Source organism: Saccopteryx leptura, chromosome 13 (assembly GCF_036850995.1).
Source record: "Saccopteryx leptura isolate mSacLep1 chromosome 13, mSacLep1_pri_phased_curated, whole genome shotgun sequence".
Classification (NCBI taxonomy): Eukaryota; Metazoa; Chordata; class Mammalia; order Chiroptera; family Emballonuridae; genus Saccopteryx; species Saccopteryx leptura.
In genome coordinates, this window is record NC_089515.1 from 24162749 (window position 1) to 24182373 (window position 19625).

Sequence of the window (19625 nt, forward strand, 5' to 3'; positions counted from 1 at the left end):
TTTTAAAAGTTGAAAGCTAAATGCTATGTTTATTTGGTGATAAAAAAATGTTTTAAATCATTTTTTTGCATAGTTGGCATTTAGAGTTAAATATGAGCTTAAAATTTTATTTGCATGTTCCATTTTTAGCTCAAGTTAACCTGCCCCAACTTGTTACTTGGCAAGCTTATTTTTCTTTTAATTCTGTATTTATAATGGAGTTCTAGTTAAAGGTTTTGATATTATAGCTCAGTATTCTCTACTACTTAAAAAACTGTTTATATCTTATCTTTGAGTTCAAATAAGTATGTCTGACTAGAATGGTTCCTGGTTATTAAACTTTTGCCATGTAGATCAATAGCATGAAAATCATAAACCCTATTTGTTCAATTTAGAAGCATTTCACAAAGTAGTAAGTTCAAAAAAAAATTTTTTTTTCTTATCAAAAGACATTTAATACAATTATTTTCAACAACCCCTTAGTGGTCCACATCTACAAAGATATCCAGCCCATCCAACCCCCCTCCAAATCCCACCCCCACAGAAAAGCACATACTTACCAGAATTTTTAGCAAGTATGGTTTGAGAATTTGTGTTTTTTGTGGGGTTTTGGGTTTTTTTGTTTTAAGTTCAAAAATTTTTAGGAATCATTTTTTTAAACTTGTTTTTTAAACTTTTAATTATGGAAAATTTTAAACATACTGGAAAGTAGACAAAATAGAACCTTCATTTATCCATCATCTAGCTTTACCAATAAACTGATGGCTAATAGGATTTGTCTTATACCTCCATCTACTCACCTTCCTTCTAATATTCTGAAACAAATTATCATCATTTTGCTACCCAATCTGTAAATATTTTAGTATTCTTTTAAAATGCCATTTTTTTGTTGTTTTGTTGTGTTTGGTTTTTGTATTTTTCTGAAGTTGGAAATGGGGAGGCAGTCAGACAGACTCCTGCATGCGCCCGACTGGGATCCACCCTGCACGCCCACCAGGGGGCCATGCTCTGCCCATATGGGGCGTTGCTCTGTTGCAACCAGAGCCATTCTAGCACCTGAGGCAGAGGCCACAGAGCCATCCTCAGCGCCCGGGCCAACTTTGCTCCAATGGAGCCTTGGCTGCGGGAGGGGAAGAGAGAGACAGAGCAGAAGGAGAGGGGAAGGGGTGGAGAAGCAGATGGGTGCTTCTCCTGTGTGCCCTGGCCGGAATCAAACCCGGGACTCCTGCATGCCAGGCTGACGCTCTACCACTGAGCCAACCGGCCAGGGCTTAAAATGCCTTCTTTTAATGACCACATATTATACCAAAAAAAGTTACAAAAATGTCAGTATCATGAAACATAAAAATAAAGTGTCAGAACTATTCTAGATTAAAGGAGATGACAGAAACTTGACAGTTGCAATGTATGATCCTTCATTAACAATAACTCTTAAGTGCTTACTATGTGCCAGGAATTAATTGTTGTTTACCTATATCTATCACTTACCTCATGCTAATTCTGTGAGGTAGATGCCATTATTCCTGTTTTACAAATGGGAGCATGGAGACGTAGAAAGGTTCACCAGCTTGCCCAAAGACTTGCAACTAGGAAATGAAAGAACCAGGGTTTAAACCCAGGCAGTCAGTCTGTCTCTGGAATTACCCGCAGTTACCGTCTATACTGTCTGCTACACTGTGGTAATAAGCGATGGATCTATTGTCAGGAAAGGTCTTAAGAAACCAAACTACAGGTCAGAAAGCTGAGTACTGTTATACGGAAAACACATGTGCCTCACCTGTCTAGATCTTCTTGGTAACCATTCTAGAATGACTCCCTCTCTGCTAGTGCTAGAAAAACACTGCTCAGATCTTCCTAAAAAAGATACCCATTTAGTTCTGGTTACTTCAGCTTTTCGTTTGCATTAGATAATATCCTTAAAATTTATGTAGAGAGAGTGGCTGGGTATGCATTAATTTCTACTTGAAAACCTGTGGTCTCTCCACCTGTTATTTCAGATCATTGGGTCAGATTCCAGCCACATATGTCTAGATGTTAATCTTTTTCTACTTAAAAAAATAAAACCCTCTATTATAAAAAATTTTAAACTTATACACAAGAAGACAGAGTAGTAAAATTAACGCCCATGTACATATTACTCAAATAATTATAAACTCATAACCAATCTTAATTCATCTATGCCTTCATTGCTTTTCTTCCCATATATTTTTGAGGCAAATCTCAAACTATATCTCAGTAAATAATTCAATTTGTTTCTAAAAGATAAGGACTTCTTATGGACATTGTAATGATGCAAAAATTTTAAAAATTAGCAGTGATACCTTAATCAAATATCCACATGCCATTTAAATTCCATACATTGTCTCTTGAAAACTTTTATACAGTAGTTTAGATCAGGATCCAGATAAGATCTATATATTGTATTGGTTGATATATCTTATTTATAGCCCTTTTTTTTCCTTTCTTTTTTTTTTATTTTTTAGTATAGCAGTTCCTCCATCTATTTTTCCTTAGAGTTTTTTTGTTGAAAAAAACAGGATTTAGACATTTACTTTTGGGTATTCTCTCTCTTTCAATAAATTTTACTTAGTTATTATTTTTGATGAGGTTGTAAAATGAACCAATAAGACTTATTCTATTAAAAATTATTAACATGCTTTTTAGAGAGGGGGTGCTAAGCAGAAAATTTTTTTCTTTGATAGCTAAACTAATATTTTATATTAACTTCTTGATAAATCTGTTGAGTCTTTGCTCTAACTTTTTCTTTAGAGTTTATACCTTTTTTGTATATTTAATCTGAAAATATTCATTTGCAGCCATTGGAAAAGAAGTTTGTCCGAGTCTCAGGAGAAGCAACTATTGGACATGTAGAAAAATTTCTCAGAAGAAAAATGGATCTTGATCCAGCTTGTCAGGTAGAGTACATATGTGTAAAAGGACAGGTAAAGTAGTGAGGTTACTTTGGCATATTTAAGAAAGAATTATGTCTAGGATTTCATGCAGTGGCTTTTGTTTTACAGTATTGTAAATGTTGTATATGCTAATTAGAATTAGTACACAGTGATTTCTACCCCTACTTCAATCATATTTGACTTACTGTTTCTCATACCATTGATGACCATCTATCTACCAAGACACCTAGAAGAGTAAAATAACTAATATAGAACCTATTAGTTTTTTGGGTTTTTTTTTTATTTTTCCGAAGCTGGAAACGGGGAGAGACAGTCAGACAGACTCCCGTATGCGCCCGACCGGGATCCACCCCGCACGCCCACCAGGGGCGACGCTCTGCCCACCAGGGGTCGATGCTCTGCCCCTCCGGGGCGTCGCTCTGCTGCGACCAGAGCCACTCCAGCACCTGGGGCAGAGGCCAAGGAGCCATCCCCAGTGCCCGGGCCATCTTTGCTCCAATGGAGCCTCGCTGCGGGAGGGGAAGAGAGACAGCGAGGAGGGAGGGAGGGGTGGAGAAGCAGATGGGCACTTCTCCTGTGTGCCCTGGCCGGGAATCGAACCCGGGACCCCTGCACGCCAGGCGGACGCTCTACCACTGAGCCAACCGGCTAGGGCCCTAGAACCTATTAGTTTTAAAGACTGAAAAAAACAACAACTCTAATTCTAGCTATATAATTTTGTCATTGTTTTAAGATGAAAACCGCGATACCCATGTATTTTTTAACATAAAGAATAAATATACTCATAGGTCTAGTGATGTGAGCCAGTAAAAATGCACATTTATATATTTTTGCTTTTTAAAAAAAGTTTTTATTGGCCCTGGCCGGTTGCCTCAGTGGTAGAGCGTTGGCCTGGCGTGCAGAAGTCCCCGGTTCGATTCCCGGCCAGGGCACACAGGAGAAGCGCCCGTCTGCTTCTCCACCCCTCCCCCTCTCCTTCCTCTCTGTCTCTCTCTTCCCCTCCCGCAGCCTAGGCTCCATTGGAGCAAAGATGGCCAGGGCGCTGGGGATGGCTCCTCGGCCTCTGCCCCAGGCGCTAGAGTGGCTCTGGTCGCAACAGAGCGACGCCCTGGAGGGGCAGAGCATTGCCCCTGGTGGGCGTGCCGGGTGGATCCGGGTCGGGCGCATGCGGGAGTCTGTCTATCTCTCCCCATTTCCGGCTTCAGAAAAATACAGGAAAAAAAAAAGTTTTTATTGATTTTAGTGAGAGAGGAATGGAGGGAGAGACAGAAACATTGATCTGTTCCTGTATATGCCCTGACTGGTAATAGAACTGGCAACATCTGCATTTCTGAATGATGCTCTAGCTAACTGAGCTATCCAGCCAGGACTATTTTTGCTTTTTAATTAGTCCAATTTAAAAGGGATTTTTGTTCTTCATTTGTAAAATTTTATAAAACAATTTTTATTTAAAATACCTATTTGCTGTATAGTAAGTTAATATTTTAAAGCTGGCTGAAATTTTGCTGGTGTTTTTAATGCCAGTATTTACTGGTATTAAATATATAGTAAATATCTATTAAAGCCAATGAAATGTGACTTCTCTTACTGAGCTTGACATAATGCTGGCTGTGTCTCATGGCATCTAAAAAGTAGAAATGACTAATCTAATCACCTTGTAGCTATAACATATGTCAGGTTATTCTTGTGTTTTGATTAGAAATAGATAGCTGTTTAGAGACTCCTAGACAAAGAACTGTGAGTAATCCCATTAACAGTTTATTATTTCTTTTTTTTTTTTTGTATTTTTCTGAAGCTGGAAATGGGGAGAGACAGTCAGACAGACTCCCGCATGCGCCCGACCGGGATCCACCCGGCACGCCCACCAGGGGCGATGCTCTGCCCACCAGGGGGCGATGCTCTGCCCCTCCGGGGTGTCACTCTGCCGCGACCAGAGCCACTCTAGCGCCTGGGGCAGAGGCCAAGGAGCCATCCCCAGCACCCGGGCCATCTTTGCTCCAATGGAGCTTTGGCTGCGGGAGGGGAAGAGAGAGACAGAGAGGAAGGAGGGGGTGGGGGTGGAGAAGCAAATGGGCGCTTCTCCTATGTGCCCTGGCCGGGAATCGAACCCGGGTCCCCCGCATGCCAGGCCGACGCTCTACCGCTGAGCCAACCGGCCAGGGCAACAGTTTATTATTTCTAAAAGCAGAAGTTGAAAGAATTAAACCTAGTGTGTAGAATAACTAAAGTAGCATCCAAAGGGGCGTTTTCTAGGATAAAGATTATGTCCTCTGGCTGGATATTAATCAGAGCACAATTACCATTTATAAGTTTCACATTTGATGTTTTAAGAAATTTGGTTGCCAGAGCTCTAAATTGGTTTTATTGTGTATAAAAGTGTGAGTTTATTTTTTCCTCATATCATAGAATTTAAGGCTTTTAGCATTTTGAAATAAAATGATTAAAAATATTTGTTTCAACTTTTAATTTTCTTGGTCAACACCTGGCTCTCTAGGTAAATATTTTTGTCCTATTTGGATACTGTATAGCTAATAACATTGATAAATTACTATTCCACCAAAATGTTAAAATAATAGAACAGGTCCTGGCCGGTTGGCTCAGTGGTAGAGCATCAGCCTGGCATGCAGGAGTCCCAGGTTCGATTCCCGGCCAGGGCACACAGGAGAAGCACCCATCTGCTTCTCCACCCCTTCCCCTCTCCTTCCTCTCTGTCTCTCTCTTCCCCTCCCGCAGCCGAGGCTCCATTGGAGCAAAGTTGGCCCAGGCGCTGAGGATGGCTCTGTGGCCTCTGCCTCAGGTGCTAGAATGGCTCTGGTTGCAACAGAGCAACGCCCCATATGGGCAGAGCATCGCCCCCTGGTGGGCGTGCAGGGTGGATCCCAGTCGGGAGCATGCAGGAGTCTGTCTGATTGCCTCCCCGTTTCCAACTTCAGAAAAATACAAAATAAAAAAAATAATAGAAAAGAGAATTATCAAATCTGCTGACCTGTCAATTTGTGTCTAAAATGATTCACCTTGTCTCACCTGTGGTGGCGCAGTGGATCAAGGATCGACCTGGAATGCTAAGGTCGCTGGTTCAAAACCCTGGGCTTGCCCAGTCAAGTCACATATGGCAGTTGATACTTTCTGCTCCTCCCTACCTTTTCTCTCTCTCTCTTTGTCTCTTTCTCTCTCTGTTTCTCTTCTCTAAAATAAATATAAATAAAAATAATTTTAAAATAAAAATAAATTTTAAAATGATTCACCTTCTAAATACAAGAGAAAGTAAAAAGAGTTACTTCTGTTTTGAGCAAAACATTGAGTTAGTTTACCATTAATCAAAATAAAATTCTTGGCACTTGAGTCTGCTATTCTGACTTTCTTTAAACTAGTTGGTACCAGGTAGGAAATGTGTGCTTTGTTTACAGGACTGTGACATTCATATACGGTTATTTATAATACTATCAGGAATGACTGACTACTAGAAGACTGTTAAGTGATAAAATACCTTTTAAAGTTATTTATAGCAGATGAAAATAAAGAAGACAGTGTTGAAACATAAAAATACAGATTGTTTGTTCTTAAAAAAGATTTAAGTTAATTCGAAATCAGAAATCAATATAATTACCTGAATTAATGTTTTTCACATAGAAATCCCAGTGTCTGTGAATTACCCTGGTTGATTTTGTGGTGTCTTGAACTCATTGGTGTCTTTTTTTTTTTATGAGAAAGACAGACAAACATGCAGGAAGGGAGACAGAGGAGAAGCATCAATTCATATTTGCGTCACTTTAGTTGTTCATTGATTGCTTCTCATATGTGCCTTGACTGGGGGGCTCCAACCAAGCCATTGACCCCTTGCTTAAGCCACTAACTTTGGGCTCAAGCCAGTGACAATGGGATCATGTTAATAAGCCCATACTCAAGCCTGCAATGCCAGGCTCAAGCCAGCGACCTTGGGGTTTCAAACCAGGGACTTCAGCATCCCAGGTTGATGCTCTATCCACTGCATCACCACCAGTCAGCCTCATTGATATCTTAATGTATTTTGTTTTTTTGTTACTCCTGTATTGTATTCTTTTGTAGATACATTGATCTTCAGACTTTATTTGTTTTTATGAAATAAGATTTAGAAAATATATATCAAATTAACTACTAAAAATTCTTTATATAAAAGATGTGATATTAGCCTGACCTGTGGTGGTGCAGTGGAAAAAAGCATCGACCTGGAATGCTAAGGTCACCAGTTCAAACCCCTGGGATTACCTGGTCAAGGCACATATGAGAAGCAAGTTAATGGCTTCCTGCCCCCCTCCATCCTTTCTCTCTCTCTGTCTTCTATCTAAAATCAATCAATAAAATAATCTTTAAAAAAAGATGTGATATTAGATTTTGTTGTTAACTCTACCATAGTTAATTTCATCGTAAAGGATAGTTTCTTCTACTTAACATCACATCTTAAGAAACTAGATAAAGAAGAACAAAGGCAACCCAAAACCAGCAGAAGAAAGGAAATAATAAAAATAAGAACATAAATAAATGAAATAGAGAACAGAAAAACTATAGAAAAAAATCAATAAAACAAGGAGCTGGTTCTTTGAGAAGATCACCAAAATTGACAAAACCTTGGCAAGACTCACTAAGGAAAAAAGAGAAAGGATTCATATAAACAAAATCAAAAATGAAAGAGGAGAAATCACCACAGATATTATAGATATACAAAGAATTATCGTAGAATACTCTGAAAAACTATATGCCACCAAATTTAACAATATAGGAGAAATAGATAAATTCCTAAAACAATATAATCTTCCTAGACTGAGTCACAAAGAAGTAGATATCCTAACCAGACCCATTAGCAGGGAGGAAATAGAAACAACTATCAAAAACCTCCCAAAAAATAAAAGTCCAGGGCCAGATGGCTATACTAGTGAATTCTATCAAACATTCAAAGAAGGTTTGGTTCCTGTTCTACTCAAAGTCTTCCAAAAAATTGAAGAAGCAATACTTCCAAACACATTTTATGAGGCCAACATAACCCTCATACCAAAACCTGGCAAAGACAATACAAAAAAAGAAAACTACAGACCAGTATCTCTAATGAATACAGATGCTAAAATCCTAAACAAAATACTAGCAAATCAATTACAACAACACATTAAGAAAATAATTCATCATGATCAAATGGGATTCATCCCTGAATTACAGGGGGCTGGTTCAACATATGTAAAACAATTAACATAATACACCATATCAACAACAACAAAAAAACCATATGATACTATCAATACATGCAGAAAAGGCATTCGATAAAATACAACATCATTTTATGTTTAAAACACTCAACAAAATGGGTATAGAAGGAAAATATCTCAACATAATATAGGCCATTTATGACAAACCATCAGCTAACATTGTATTAAATGGCAAAAAACAAAACATTTTCTCTAAAATCAGGAACAAGACAAGGCTGCCCACTCTATCCACTCTTATTCAACGTAGTGCTGGAAGTTCTAGCCAGAGCAATCAGACAAGAGAAAGAAATAAAAGGCATTCATATTGGGAAAGAAAAAATAAAGGTTTCACTTTTTGCAAATGATATGATCCTGTACATAGAAATCCCCAAGGACTCCACAAAAAGACTATTAGAAACAATTAACCAATACAGTAAGATCACAGGATACAATATTAATATACAGAAGTCTATTGCCTTCTTATATGCCAACAATGAAACTTCAGAAAATGAACTAAAAAAAATAATCCCACCCTGGCTGGTTGGCTCAGTGGTAGAGCGTTGGCCTGGCGTGCAGGAGTCCCGGGTTCGATTCCCGGCCAGGGCACACAGGAGAAGCACCCATCTGCTTCTCCACCCCTCCCCCTCTCCTTCCTCTCTGTCTCTTCCCCTCTCGCAGCCAAGGCTCCATTGGAGCAAGGTTGGCCCGGGGACTGAGGATGGTTTTATGGCCTCTGCCTCAGGCGCTAGAATGGCTCTGGTTGCAACAGAGCAATGCCCCAGATGGGCAGAGCATCACCTCCTGGTGGGCATGCCAGGTGGTTCCCGGTCGGACACATGCGGGAGCCTGTCTGACTGCCTCCCCGTTTCCAACTTCAGAAAAATACAAAAAAAAAATCCCTTTTATGGTTGCAACAACAACAAAAAAATACCTAGGAATAAACATAACAAAAAATGTAAAAAACCTATATAATGAAAACTACAAAGCATTGTTAAAGGAAATTGAAAAAAATACAATGAAATGGAGAAATATTCCTTGTTCTTGGATAGGAAAAATAAATATAGTTAAAATGACCATATTACCTAAAGCAATATACAAATTTAATGCAATTCCCATCAAAATTTCATGTCATTTTTTTAAAAAATGGAACAAAAAATCGGGTTTATATGGAACTAAAAAACCTTGAATAGCCAAAGTCATCCTAAGGAGAAAGAGTGAAGTTGGGGGCATTACAATACCTGGCTTCAAATATTACAGAGCCACAATAATCAAAACAGCATGGTATTGGCAGAAAAATAGACACTCAGACAAATGGAACAGAATAGAGAGCCCAGAAATAAAACCACATATATATGGTCAAATCATCTTTGATAAAGGAGTAAAAAACACACAATGGAGAAAAGAAAGCCTCTTCAATAAATGGTGCTGGAGAGTCACGTGCAAAAGAATGAAACTTGATTACAGTTTGTCTCCTTGTACCAAAATTAACTCAAAATGGATCAAAGACCTAAATATAAGATATGAAACAAATTACATAGAAGAAAACATCAGTACTAAACTCATGGACCTTGGCCATAAAGAACATTTTATGAATTTGACTCCAAAGGCAAGGGAAATGAAGGCAAAGATAAATGAATGGGACTACATCAGATTAAGAAGCTTTCACACAGCAAAAGAAACTGGCAACAAAACAAACAGCCAACTAAATGGGAGATGATACTTTCAAACAACAGCTCAGATAAGGGCCTAATATCCAAAATATACAAAGAACTCACAAAACTCAACAACAAACAAGGAAATAATCCAATAAAAAAATGGGAAGAGGACATGAACAGACACTTCTCCAAGAAGAAATACAAATGGCCAATATATGAAAAGATGCTCATCTTCTCTAGCTACTAGAGAAATGCAAATCAAAACTACAATGAGATACCACCTCACACCTGTTAGATGAGCTATTATGAACAAGACAGGTAATAACAAGTGTTGGAGAGGCTGTGGAGAAAAAGGAACCGTCATTCACTGTTGATGGGAATGTAAAGTAGTACAGCTATTATGGAAGAAAGTATGGTGGTTCCTCAAAAAATTAAGAAGAGAACTACCATATGACCCAGCAATCCCTCTATTGGGTATATACCCCCAAACTCAAAAACATTGGTACGTAAAGATACATGCATCCCATGTTCATTGCAGCATTGTTCACAGTGGCCAAGACATGGAAACAACCAAAAAGCCCTTCAATAGAAGATTAGATAAAGAAGATGTACATATATACTATGGAATACTACTCATCCATAAGAAATTATGACAGTATCATTTTACAACAACATGGATGGACCTTGATAATATTATACTGAGTGAAATAAGTAAATCAGAAAAAACTAGGAACTGTATGGTTCCATACATAGGTGGGACACAAAATTGAGACCATGGACATAGATAAGAGTGCAGTGGTTACCACGGGGAGGGGAAAGGAGGAGAGTGAGGAGTGAGGGGAGGGGAGGGGCATAATGAAAACCAAATAAAAGGTGACGGAGGACAATTTGACTTTGGGTGATAGGTATACAACATAATCAAACGTCAAAATGATCTGGAGATGTTTTCTTTGAATCTCTGTACTCTAATTGATCAATGTCACCCTGTTAAAATTGTCTAAATAAAATTAAATTTAAAAAAGATAGTTTCTTTTTTTCTTATTTAGTCAGACCATAACACTATTAAGTTGTTTCCAAGTCATTTTTTAAAGAGACTAATATATCAAATACTATATTCCTACCATTCATCTTATTTTCTATTGATACTAAATTGAGCATCTGTGTACTTGGTCTTAAGGAGTACAAAAATGAGACAGAAAATTAACCCATCAGGAGACTGAGAGTTGTGTGGTAAAGATATGCAAATGAGATCTTTGAATATATGTAACCTGATTTATTGATGTTGCCCCATTAAAAAATAAAATTATAATTAAAAAAAAAAGATATGCAAATGAACAACTGGATGACAATAGGATATGATAAGTGCAACAACAGCGCAGAATATATGATTTAACTCTGAAGGGATGAAAGAATGGATTTGAAAAATAGTTAGGAATTTCCCTGACAGAAGAAACAAAAAGAGTATATATGAACAAAGAAGAAAGAGCAACTGGCTCATTTGGTTAAAATCTTGTCTTGGAAGTTCTAATGTGATCTTGCTTTTAAAAAAAGGGAGAGGGGGTTTCTTTCCTCCTTAAGACTACCTGCAGCCTGACCAGGTGGTGGTGCTGTGGATTGAGCATCGGACTAAGACATGGAGGACCCAGTTTCGAAACCCTGAGATTACCAGCTTGAGCGCAGGTTTTTCTGGTTTGAAGAAGGGCTCGCCAGCTTGAGTCCAAGGTTGCTGGCTTGAGCAAGGGGTCACTCAGTCTGTTGTAGCCCCCTGGTCAAGGCACATATGAGAAAGCAATCAATGAACAACTAAAGTGCCACAACAAATAATTGATGCTTCTCATCTCTCTCCCTTCCTATCTGTCCCCCTCTCCATCTCTCTGTCACACACACACACACACACACACACACACACACACACACACACAAAGGTTGCTTTCAGCCCTGTCTGGGTAGCTCAGTTGGTTAAAACATTGTCCTGATATGCCAAGGTGTGGGTTTGATCCAGGGTCAAGGCATATAAGAATCAATCAATGAATGCATAAATCAGTGGAACAAAAAATTGATGTTCTCTCTCTCCCTCTTTTTGCCTAAAATGATTTTTCTCTTTCATCTTTCTCTAAAATATTTTTTTTTCTTAAGTGAGAAGCGGGGAGGCAGAGAGACAGAATCCACATGTGCTCCAACTGAGATCTGATCAGCAAGCCCCCTACTGGGCAATGCTCTGGCCATCTGGGGCTCTTGCTCCATTGCTTGGCAACCGAGTTATTTTATTTAGCTCCTGAGGCAGGCCATGGAGCCATTCTTGGTGCCCAGGGCCATCTTGCTCCAATTGAGCCATGCCTGTGGGAGGGGAACAGAGAGAGAGAGAGAAGTGAGAGGGGGAGGGGTAGAGAAGCAGATGGGCGCTTCTCCAGTATGCCCTGACCAGGAATCAAACCCAGGACATCCACACACTGGGCTGATGCTCTACCACTGAGCCAACCAACCAGGGCCTAAAATAATATTTTTAAATGCCTAATGTTTAAAAGAAATTTTAAAAAGAAGGCTACCTTCAGGTTATATTCAGAAATATTATAGTTAATCTTTCTACCTAAGACTTGATACTCTGGAGGATAGGCAAATTGAAAAGAGTTAACAAAGCAAACCTGAGGCTGCTGTCTTTAGAAGGGCCTGCTTACAAGGTTAGCCCTTGTCTAGCATCTAGGACAGGGGTCCCCAAACTACGGCCCGCGGGCCACATGCGGCCCCCTGAGGCTATTTATCTGGCCCCCACCGCACTTCTGGAAGGGTACCTCTTTCATTGGTGGTCAGTGAGAGGAGCATAGTTCCCATTGAAATATTGGTCAGTTTGTTGATTTAAATTTACTTGTTCTTTATTTTAAATATTGTATTTGTTCCCGTTTTGTTTTTTTACTTTAAAATAAGATATGTGCAGTGTGCATAGGAATTTGTTCATAGTTTTTTTTTGTTTGTTTGTTTTTTGTTTTTTGTATTTTTCTGAAGTTGGAAACGGGAAGGCAGTCAGTCAGACTCCCGCATGCACCCAACCGGGATCCACCTGGCATGTCCACCAGGGGGTGATGCTCTGCCCATCTGGGGCATCGCTCTGTTGCAACCAGAGCCATTCTAGTGCCTGAGGCAAAGGCCACAGAGCCATCCTCAGCACCCGGGCCAACTTTGCTCCAATGGAGCCTCAGCTGCGGGAGGGGAAGAGAGAGACAGAGAGGAAGGAGAGGGGGAGGGGTGGAGAAGCAGATGGGTGCTTCTCCTGTGTGCCCTGGCCGGGAATCAAACCCGGGACTCCTGCACACCAGGCTGACGTTCTACCACTGAGCCAACCGGCCAGGGCCAGTGTTCATAGTTTTTTTTTATAGTCCGGCCCTCCAACGGTCTGAGGGACAGTGAACTGGCCCCCTGTGTAAAAAGTTTGGGGACCCCTGATCTAGGAACTTGGTTTGCAAAAAGTTCTCTACACTAATATGAAAAGTCCCCTAACTGATAAGGGTGTTTCATTGTGCCTGACTGTATAAACAATGGCTCTGTGATGATACCTGCTTTTCTTTTGGGAGTTTGGAATTTGGTAGTTGCTAGGCAGAGAATGCCAACATGACCAGACCTCAGTAAAAACCCTAACCTCTGAGCCTCAAATTGGCTTTCCTGGGCAATAACATTGCATAAATTGGCTGCATTTCCCCTATAGAGAAAGGAGTAGTCAGGGTATGTCTCCTCCTGGACTGGGAAAGGAAAGCATAGGGTATATCTTCTCCTGGACCAGGAGGGAAGAGTGTGTGAATTTCTCCAGATGCTGCCTACATTTCCCCACTGTTCATCTGGCTGTGTATCCTTGCTGTGTCGCTGTGATAAATTAAAACTGATCATGCCGAGTTCTCTCAGTCCTAGTGAATTACCAAATATGTGAGTCATGTTTGTAGAACCCTCAGAGATGAGAATCTGTTTGAATGAAGTCTGTTTATGAAATATTTGTAGTCAAGTATCTTTTTTTAAATCAGCATTTAAATTGGAAGCAATTTAAATGTTTATCAGGAAAATGGATATGTAAATTATGATGTATTCATACAGTGGAACACTATGCAGCTATTAAAGAGAAAGAAAGCTAACTATGTACTCCAAAAGATGTTCATAGTATATTAAGGTTTTTTTTTTATTTTTAAATAAAGAATATTTGTAGAGCAATAATATATGGTATTATACCATTTTTATAAAAACAAACCCACATGCACACATAGCATCTAGGACTGTGCATATCTAACTGTTAGTAATTGGCCAACCTTTGGTGGGGATTAAGATTAAGTTGAAAAGAAAAATATAGTAAACAAACCATAAATGTATACCATGTGGTGAAGCCCCCTAAGAGCAGTGGTCTCTGCGTTGTTGACTACTTAATAAATATTAATATCATGATAGTTTCCAAATTCTTTGATTTTTCATGGATCTGTGTTAAGATCTATCATTGCTTCCTTTTTTTTTTTTTTTTTTTTTTGTCTTTTTCTGAAGTGAGAAGCAGGGAGGCAGAGAGACAGACTCCCGCATGTGCCTGATTGGGATCCACCCGGCAAGCCCACCAGAGGGTGATGCTCTGCCTATCTAGGCCATTGTTCCATTGCAACCAGAGCCATTTTTTTTAGTGCCTGAGGTAAAGGCCATGGAGCCATCCTTGGCACCTGCCTTGGCTGTGGAAGGGGAAGAGAGAGACAGAGAGGAAGAAGGAGAGGAGGAAGAGTGGAGAAGGAGATGGGCGTCTCTCCTGTGTGCCCTGGCTGGGAATCAAACCCGGGACTTCCACACGCTGGGCTGACGCTCTACCACTGAGCCAAATGGCCAGGGCCTATCATTTCTTTCTTTTTTTATTATTCAGTGAGAGGAGGGGAGGCAGAGACAAACCCCTTCATGGGCCCTAATCAGGATCCACCCAGTAAGCCCGCTAGGGGGCGATGTTCCGCCCATCTGGGCACTGCTTTGTTGCTCAGCAACTGAGCTCTTCTTGATGCCTGAGGCAGAGGCCATGGAGCCCTGCTCAGCACCCTGCGCCAACTTGCTCCAATCCAGCCACAGTTGCAAGAGGGGAAGAGAGAGAAGCAAGAGGGAGGACGGGTGGAGAAGCAGATGGGCACCTCTCCTGTGTGTCCTAACTAGTAATCAAACCCGGGACATCCACATGCTGGGCCAACACTCTACCACTGAGCCAGCTGGCTAGGGCCATATCATTGCTTTCAAGTCATTTTACAAACAAGTATTGCTCTGCCTATTTTAAAACTGGTAAGCAGAAAACACAAAAGTGGTTATTGATTGGAAATTATGCATTATGAGATCGCATAGGAGTTGACAAATTATGACCCCGGGGCTAAATGTAGCCTGTTTTTACACATAAAGTTTTATTGGAATACAGCCATACTGTGGCTTTTCATGCTACAACGGCAGAATTGAATAGATATAACAAATCCTATGCCCTACAGCACCTAAAATATTTATTATCTAACCGTTTACAGAAAGTTTGCTGACCCCAGATATGCACTTAAGGCTTTGGAGAAAGATACCCAAAGGAGAAAGGGAAAGATAACATGGGGGCAGACCTGAGTTTAGATCTGTATTTTGCTACTCACTAGCTTTGTGTCTTTAGGACAGTTTAATGCCTTCACCTCTTAGTATTCCTATCTGTAAAAGGTGAGTTATAATACCTAGGTCAGAGGAATATGAGGATTAGATGAGATGACATGTCAAGTACATAGTATAACATATGATGTACATAGTGGCTGCTCAGTTAAACGGAGCTGTTTTTACTCTTCTTCCTAGCCATGCTTAAGGTTTTAGGGGGATTAACATGTTGACAGACTTTTAGAGTAAATAGAATTTGAAGGTAGGAAATCTGATTAGGAGGTGGTTTAAACCTAGGGGCTGCATTTGAAAGGATATGAACTTAAGAGGAGTTATAAACTAAGAAGCAACAGGGCATGGCAGCTGATTGCATGTGACAAGCTAAGAAAAGGAAAAATCAGTTAGAGGTTTAGAGGACAAGGAGAAATTTCATTCTATAAACTAAACAAGGACATTAGGAGATGGAGCAAATTAAGGGAGATATAGTAATAGTACTATTGAGGACCTGATTCTATTTAAGACAGTGGGAAAAGAGCACTCAGTGGCAGGCAGAGAGAGATTAAAAATTTGCTTTTCTATCTTAACAAGTAAGTATACTGAAATCTTATTGTGTTATAGTATATAACTATATAACAATATCATTCTTTCTAGAACATTCTATATAAAAGTAGCTTTATCTTAGAGTTTTGATATTATTAAAGGTCTGAAAAGACCTTTGTAAGATTATTCCATCTATAAAACAGTTCCCTTAGTGTGTGTTAGACTTTCCACTGTTGGAAAATGAGATATGTCTTTTTAGAGAATTATTCAAATAAATAAGGATTGCCTTTTTAAGCATTATATACCCCTTTAATTATTTTATTTTTGAACTTTTAAAAATACATATTATTCTGTGTAACCTTATCTAAATATATCAAACATGATTTAGTTTGTTCTCAGTGATTCATTTTGAATATTGACTGAGCTGTGCTGATGTTCTGCTATGTCCTAATGCTTTTTCCATTTTACTTTGTTTATTTACTCTTGTAAAAAGTTTCTAAAATCTTTCTTGAGTATTTAATCAGTCTAAAATAGCAAAATGTAGTTAGTCTGGAAATAATTATGTTTACTTTTCTTAATTTTTCATGTGGATTTTTGAAGCAGTAAAACATCTGATACTATATTTGCCTGTAGGTAGATATCATCTGTGGCGACCACTTGTTGGAGCGGTACCAAACTCTAAGGGAAATCCGACGTGCAATAGGTGATGCAGCAATGCAGGTATGTCTAAGACTTTGCCAGCCTTCGTGCCTAACTGGCAAGGTTTTTTTTTTTTGTTTGTTTGTTTGTTTGTTTTTTCCTGTGTTTTTCTGAAGCCGGAAACGGGGAGAGACAGTCAGACAGACTCCCCCGTGCCCCCGACCGGGATCCATCCGGCACGCCCACCAGGGGGCGACGCTCTGCCCAACAGGGGGCGATGCTCTGCCCCTCCGGGGCGTTGCTCTATTGCGACCAGAGCCACTCCAGCACCTGGGGCAGAGGCCAAGGAGCCATCCCCAGCGCCCAGGCCATCTTTGCTCCAGTGGGGCCTCGGCTGCGGGAGGGGAAGAGAGAGACAGAGAGGAAGGAGAGGGGGAGGGGTGGAGAAGCAGATGGGCGCTTCTCCTGTGTGCCCTGGTTGGGAATCAAACCCGGGACTTCTGCACGCCAGGCTGACGCTCTACCACTGAGCCAACCGACCAGGGCTCTGGCAAGGTATTTGATGAAAGAATAAAGTTTCATGTTATCAATAAAGTTTTAATAAATATTTTACAATTTTCTTAACCCTTTGAGTAGTGAGTTTTTTTCACGCTCACTGACCCCAGGAGTGAGTTTTCTTTTCAAAAATTGAAACTAGTTCTAGTTCCAGTTTTATTAACTTAAAGCTTGGTTGTTTTTTTTTTTTTTTTAATTCATTTTAGAGAGGAGAGGGAGAGACAGAAAGAGAGGAGAGACAGAGAGAGAGAAGGGGGGGAGGAGCTGGAAGCATCAACTCCCATATGTGCCTTGACCAGGCAAGCCCAGGGTTTCGAACCGGCGACCTCAGCATTTCTAGGTCGACGCTTTATCCACTGCGCCACCACAGGTCAGGCCCCAGTTGTTGTTTTTTTTTGTTTGTTTTTTTTATTTTTCTGAAGCTGGAAACAGGGAGAGACAGACAGACTCCCGCATGCGCCCGACCGGGATCCACCTGGCACGCCCACCAGGGGGCGATGCTCTGCCCCTCCGGGGCGTAGCTCTGCTGAGACCAGAGCCACTCTAGCACCTGGGGCAGAGGCCAAGGAGCCATCCCCAGCGCCCGGGCCATCTTTGCTCCAATGGAGCCTTGGCTGCGGGAGGGGAAGAGAGAGACAGAGAGGAAGGAGGGGGGTGTGAAGAAGCAAATGGGCGCTTCTCCTATGTGCCCTGGCCGGGAATCGAACCCAGGTCCCCCGCACGCCAGGCCGACGCTCTACCGCTGAGCCAACCGGCCAGGGCCAGGCCCCAGTTTTATTAAAATCATGTTTGTTTGATAACCAATTTATAGAAACAAGAAAAACATACATTTGCCTTTTTTTAATGTTGCCTTACACATTTTTAAAATAAATCAATTATACTCTGGATGGTCAGGAGGCAGGAGGACGTACATGAATGTTCGTACTACTAAAAGGGTTAAAATTACAGAGACTGTAAGTAACAAAGCTAATATTTTTTTGAATACTAACTGTGTCAGGCACTTTTCTAAATGGTTTATATGGATTAGCTCTTTTATTAGAGAGTCAGAAAGAGGGACAGATAGGGACAGACAGACAGGAATGAGAGAGATAAGAAGCATCAATCATCAGTTTTTTGTTGCAACACCTTAGTTGTTCATTGATTGCTTTTTCATATGTGCCTTGACCGCGGGCCTTCAGCAGACCGAGTAACCCCTTGCTGTAGGCAGAGATCTTGGGTCCAAGCTGGTAAGCTTTTTTTTTTTTTTGCTAAAACTAGATGAGCCCGCGCTCAAGCTGGCAACCTCTGGGTCTCGAACCTGGATCCTTCCGCATCCCAGTCCAATGCTCTATCCACTGTGCCACTGCCTGGTCAGGCAAGACATATACCTGTTTTAACTCAAACCCCTTCCTGAGATTTGGAACACTATTGTTACTCCCCAAGAGTTCTTTTTATTTTATTTTATTTATTTATTTATTTATTTATTTATTTTAGCAAGAGATACAGAGACAAAAAGGGAGATGAGAAGCATCAATTTATAGTTGCTGCACTTTAGTTGTTCATTGATTGCTTCTCATACGTGCCCTGACCAGAGGAAAAATATCTAAAATATAATGTATATTCATGTAAAAATGTTTATAAAATTTTTCTATTTGTGTTATAAATATGGTATGAAACTGTGCTTTATTGGGTTATTCTGTTTTAAATTATTAGAGTTTAAATTTTTTTTTTACAGATGCAAAGAGAGATAGAGGGACAGAGAGACAGGAAGGGAGAGAAATGAGAAGCATCAGTTCTTCGTTGCGGCTCCTTAATTGTTCATTGATTACTTTCTCATATGTGCCTTGACCGCGGGCCTTCAGCAGACCGAGTAACCCCTTGCTCAAGCCAGCGTGGGCTCAAGCTGGTGAGCCTTGCTTAAATGAGATGAGCTCACGCTCAAACTGGCAACTTTGGGGTTTCGAACCTGGGTCCTCTGCATCCCAGTCCGATGCTCTATCCACTGCGCCACTGCCTGGTCAGGCTTTAGTTTAAATTTTTTTAACTAGGCATGTTTTCTCTGGTTTACTGCTGGTCTCAACATTCTTTTTTGACTTACATACCTAACTCACATGTTCATTTTTGTTACTTTCCTAGCCCTCATGAACATTTGAATTTGTGAACCTTTTTGTAGAATTCTGGTGAGCTTTCCCCAGAGCTGCCAGGAGCAGAAGCCAGACTGCAATGAGCTGAGCAGTGAATGAGAATGAGGAAGTAGAGCCCTGGGAAAGCTGAGCAAAGAAGGGACAAGGGATAGCTAGAGCAGGATCGGGAATGTAAGGCGTACGTGCCATCGCTCCTCTTTGTCACTCAAAGTAGGCCAGTTGCTCGTGGCACACTTCCCTAATGAGTCTTTTCTTAAAGCTAGTTTTATAATAGATTAGCAAATAGTACCTCAGAAAAGGTGGATTGCTTGCTGGATACAGCCTTGGTGAGAGCACAGTGAATTAAGAACTGATATCAATACAGGGAATAGACCAAAACAGAGAAAACAACTCAGAAGC

General features: G+C 40.4%; 1 protein-coding gene across 1 annotated transcript in view; it reads left to right on the plus strand.

The window, feature by feature from the left end:
* The window catches only part of PCGF6 (polycomb group ring finger 6), a 34395-nt gene that overhangs the window by 11402 nt on the left and 3368 nt on the right, over window positions 1-19625 (plus strand). The window contains exons 8-9 of the mRNA XM_066355455.1: window positions 2796-2894; window positions 16543-16629. Coding sequence (XP_066211552.1) covers window positions 2796-2894; window positions 16543-16629 — 186 coding nt within the window. The remainder of the gene's footprint in view (window positions 1-2795; window positions 2895-16542; window positions 16630-19625) is intronic.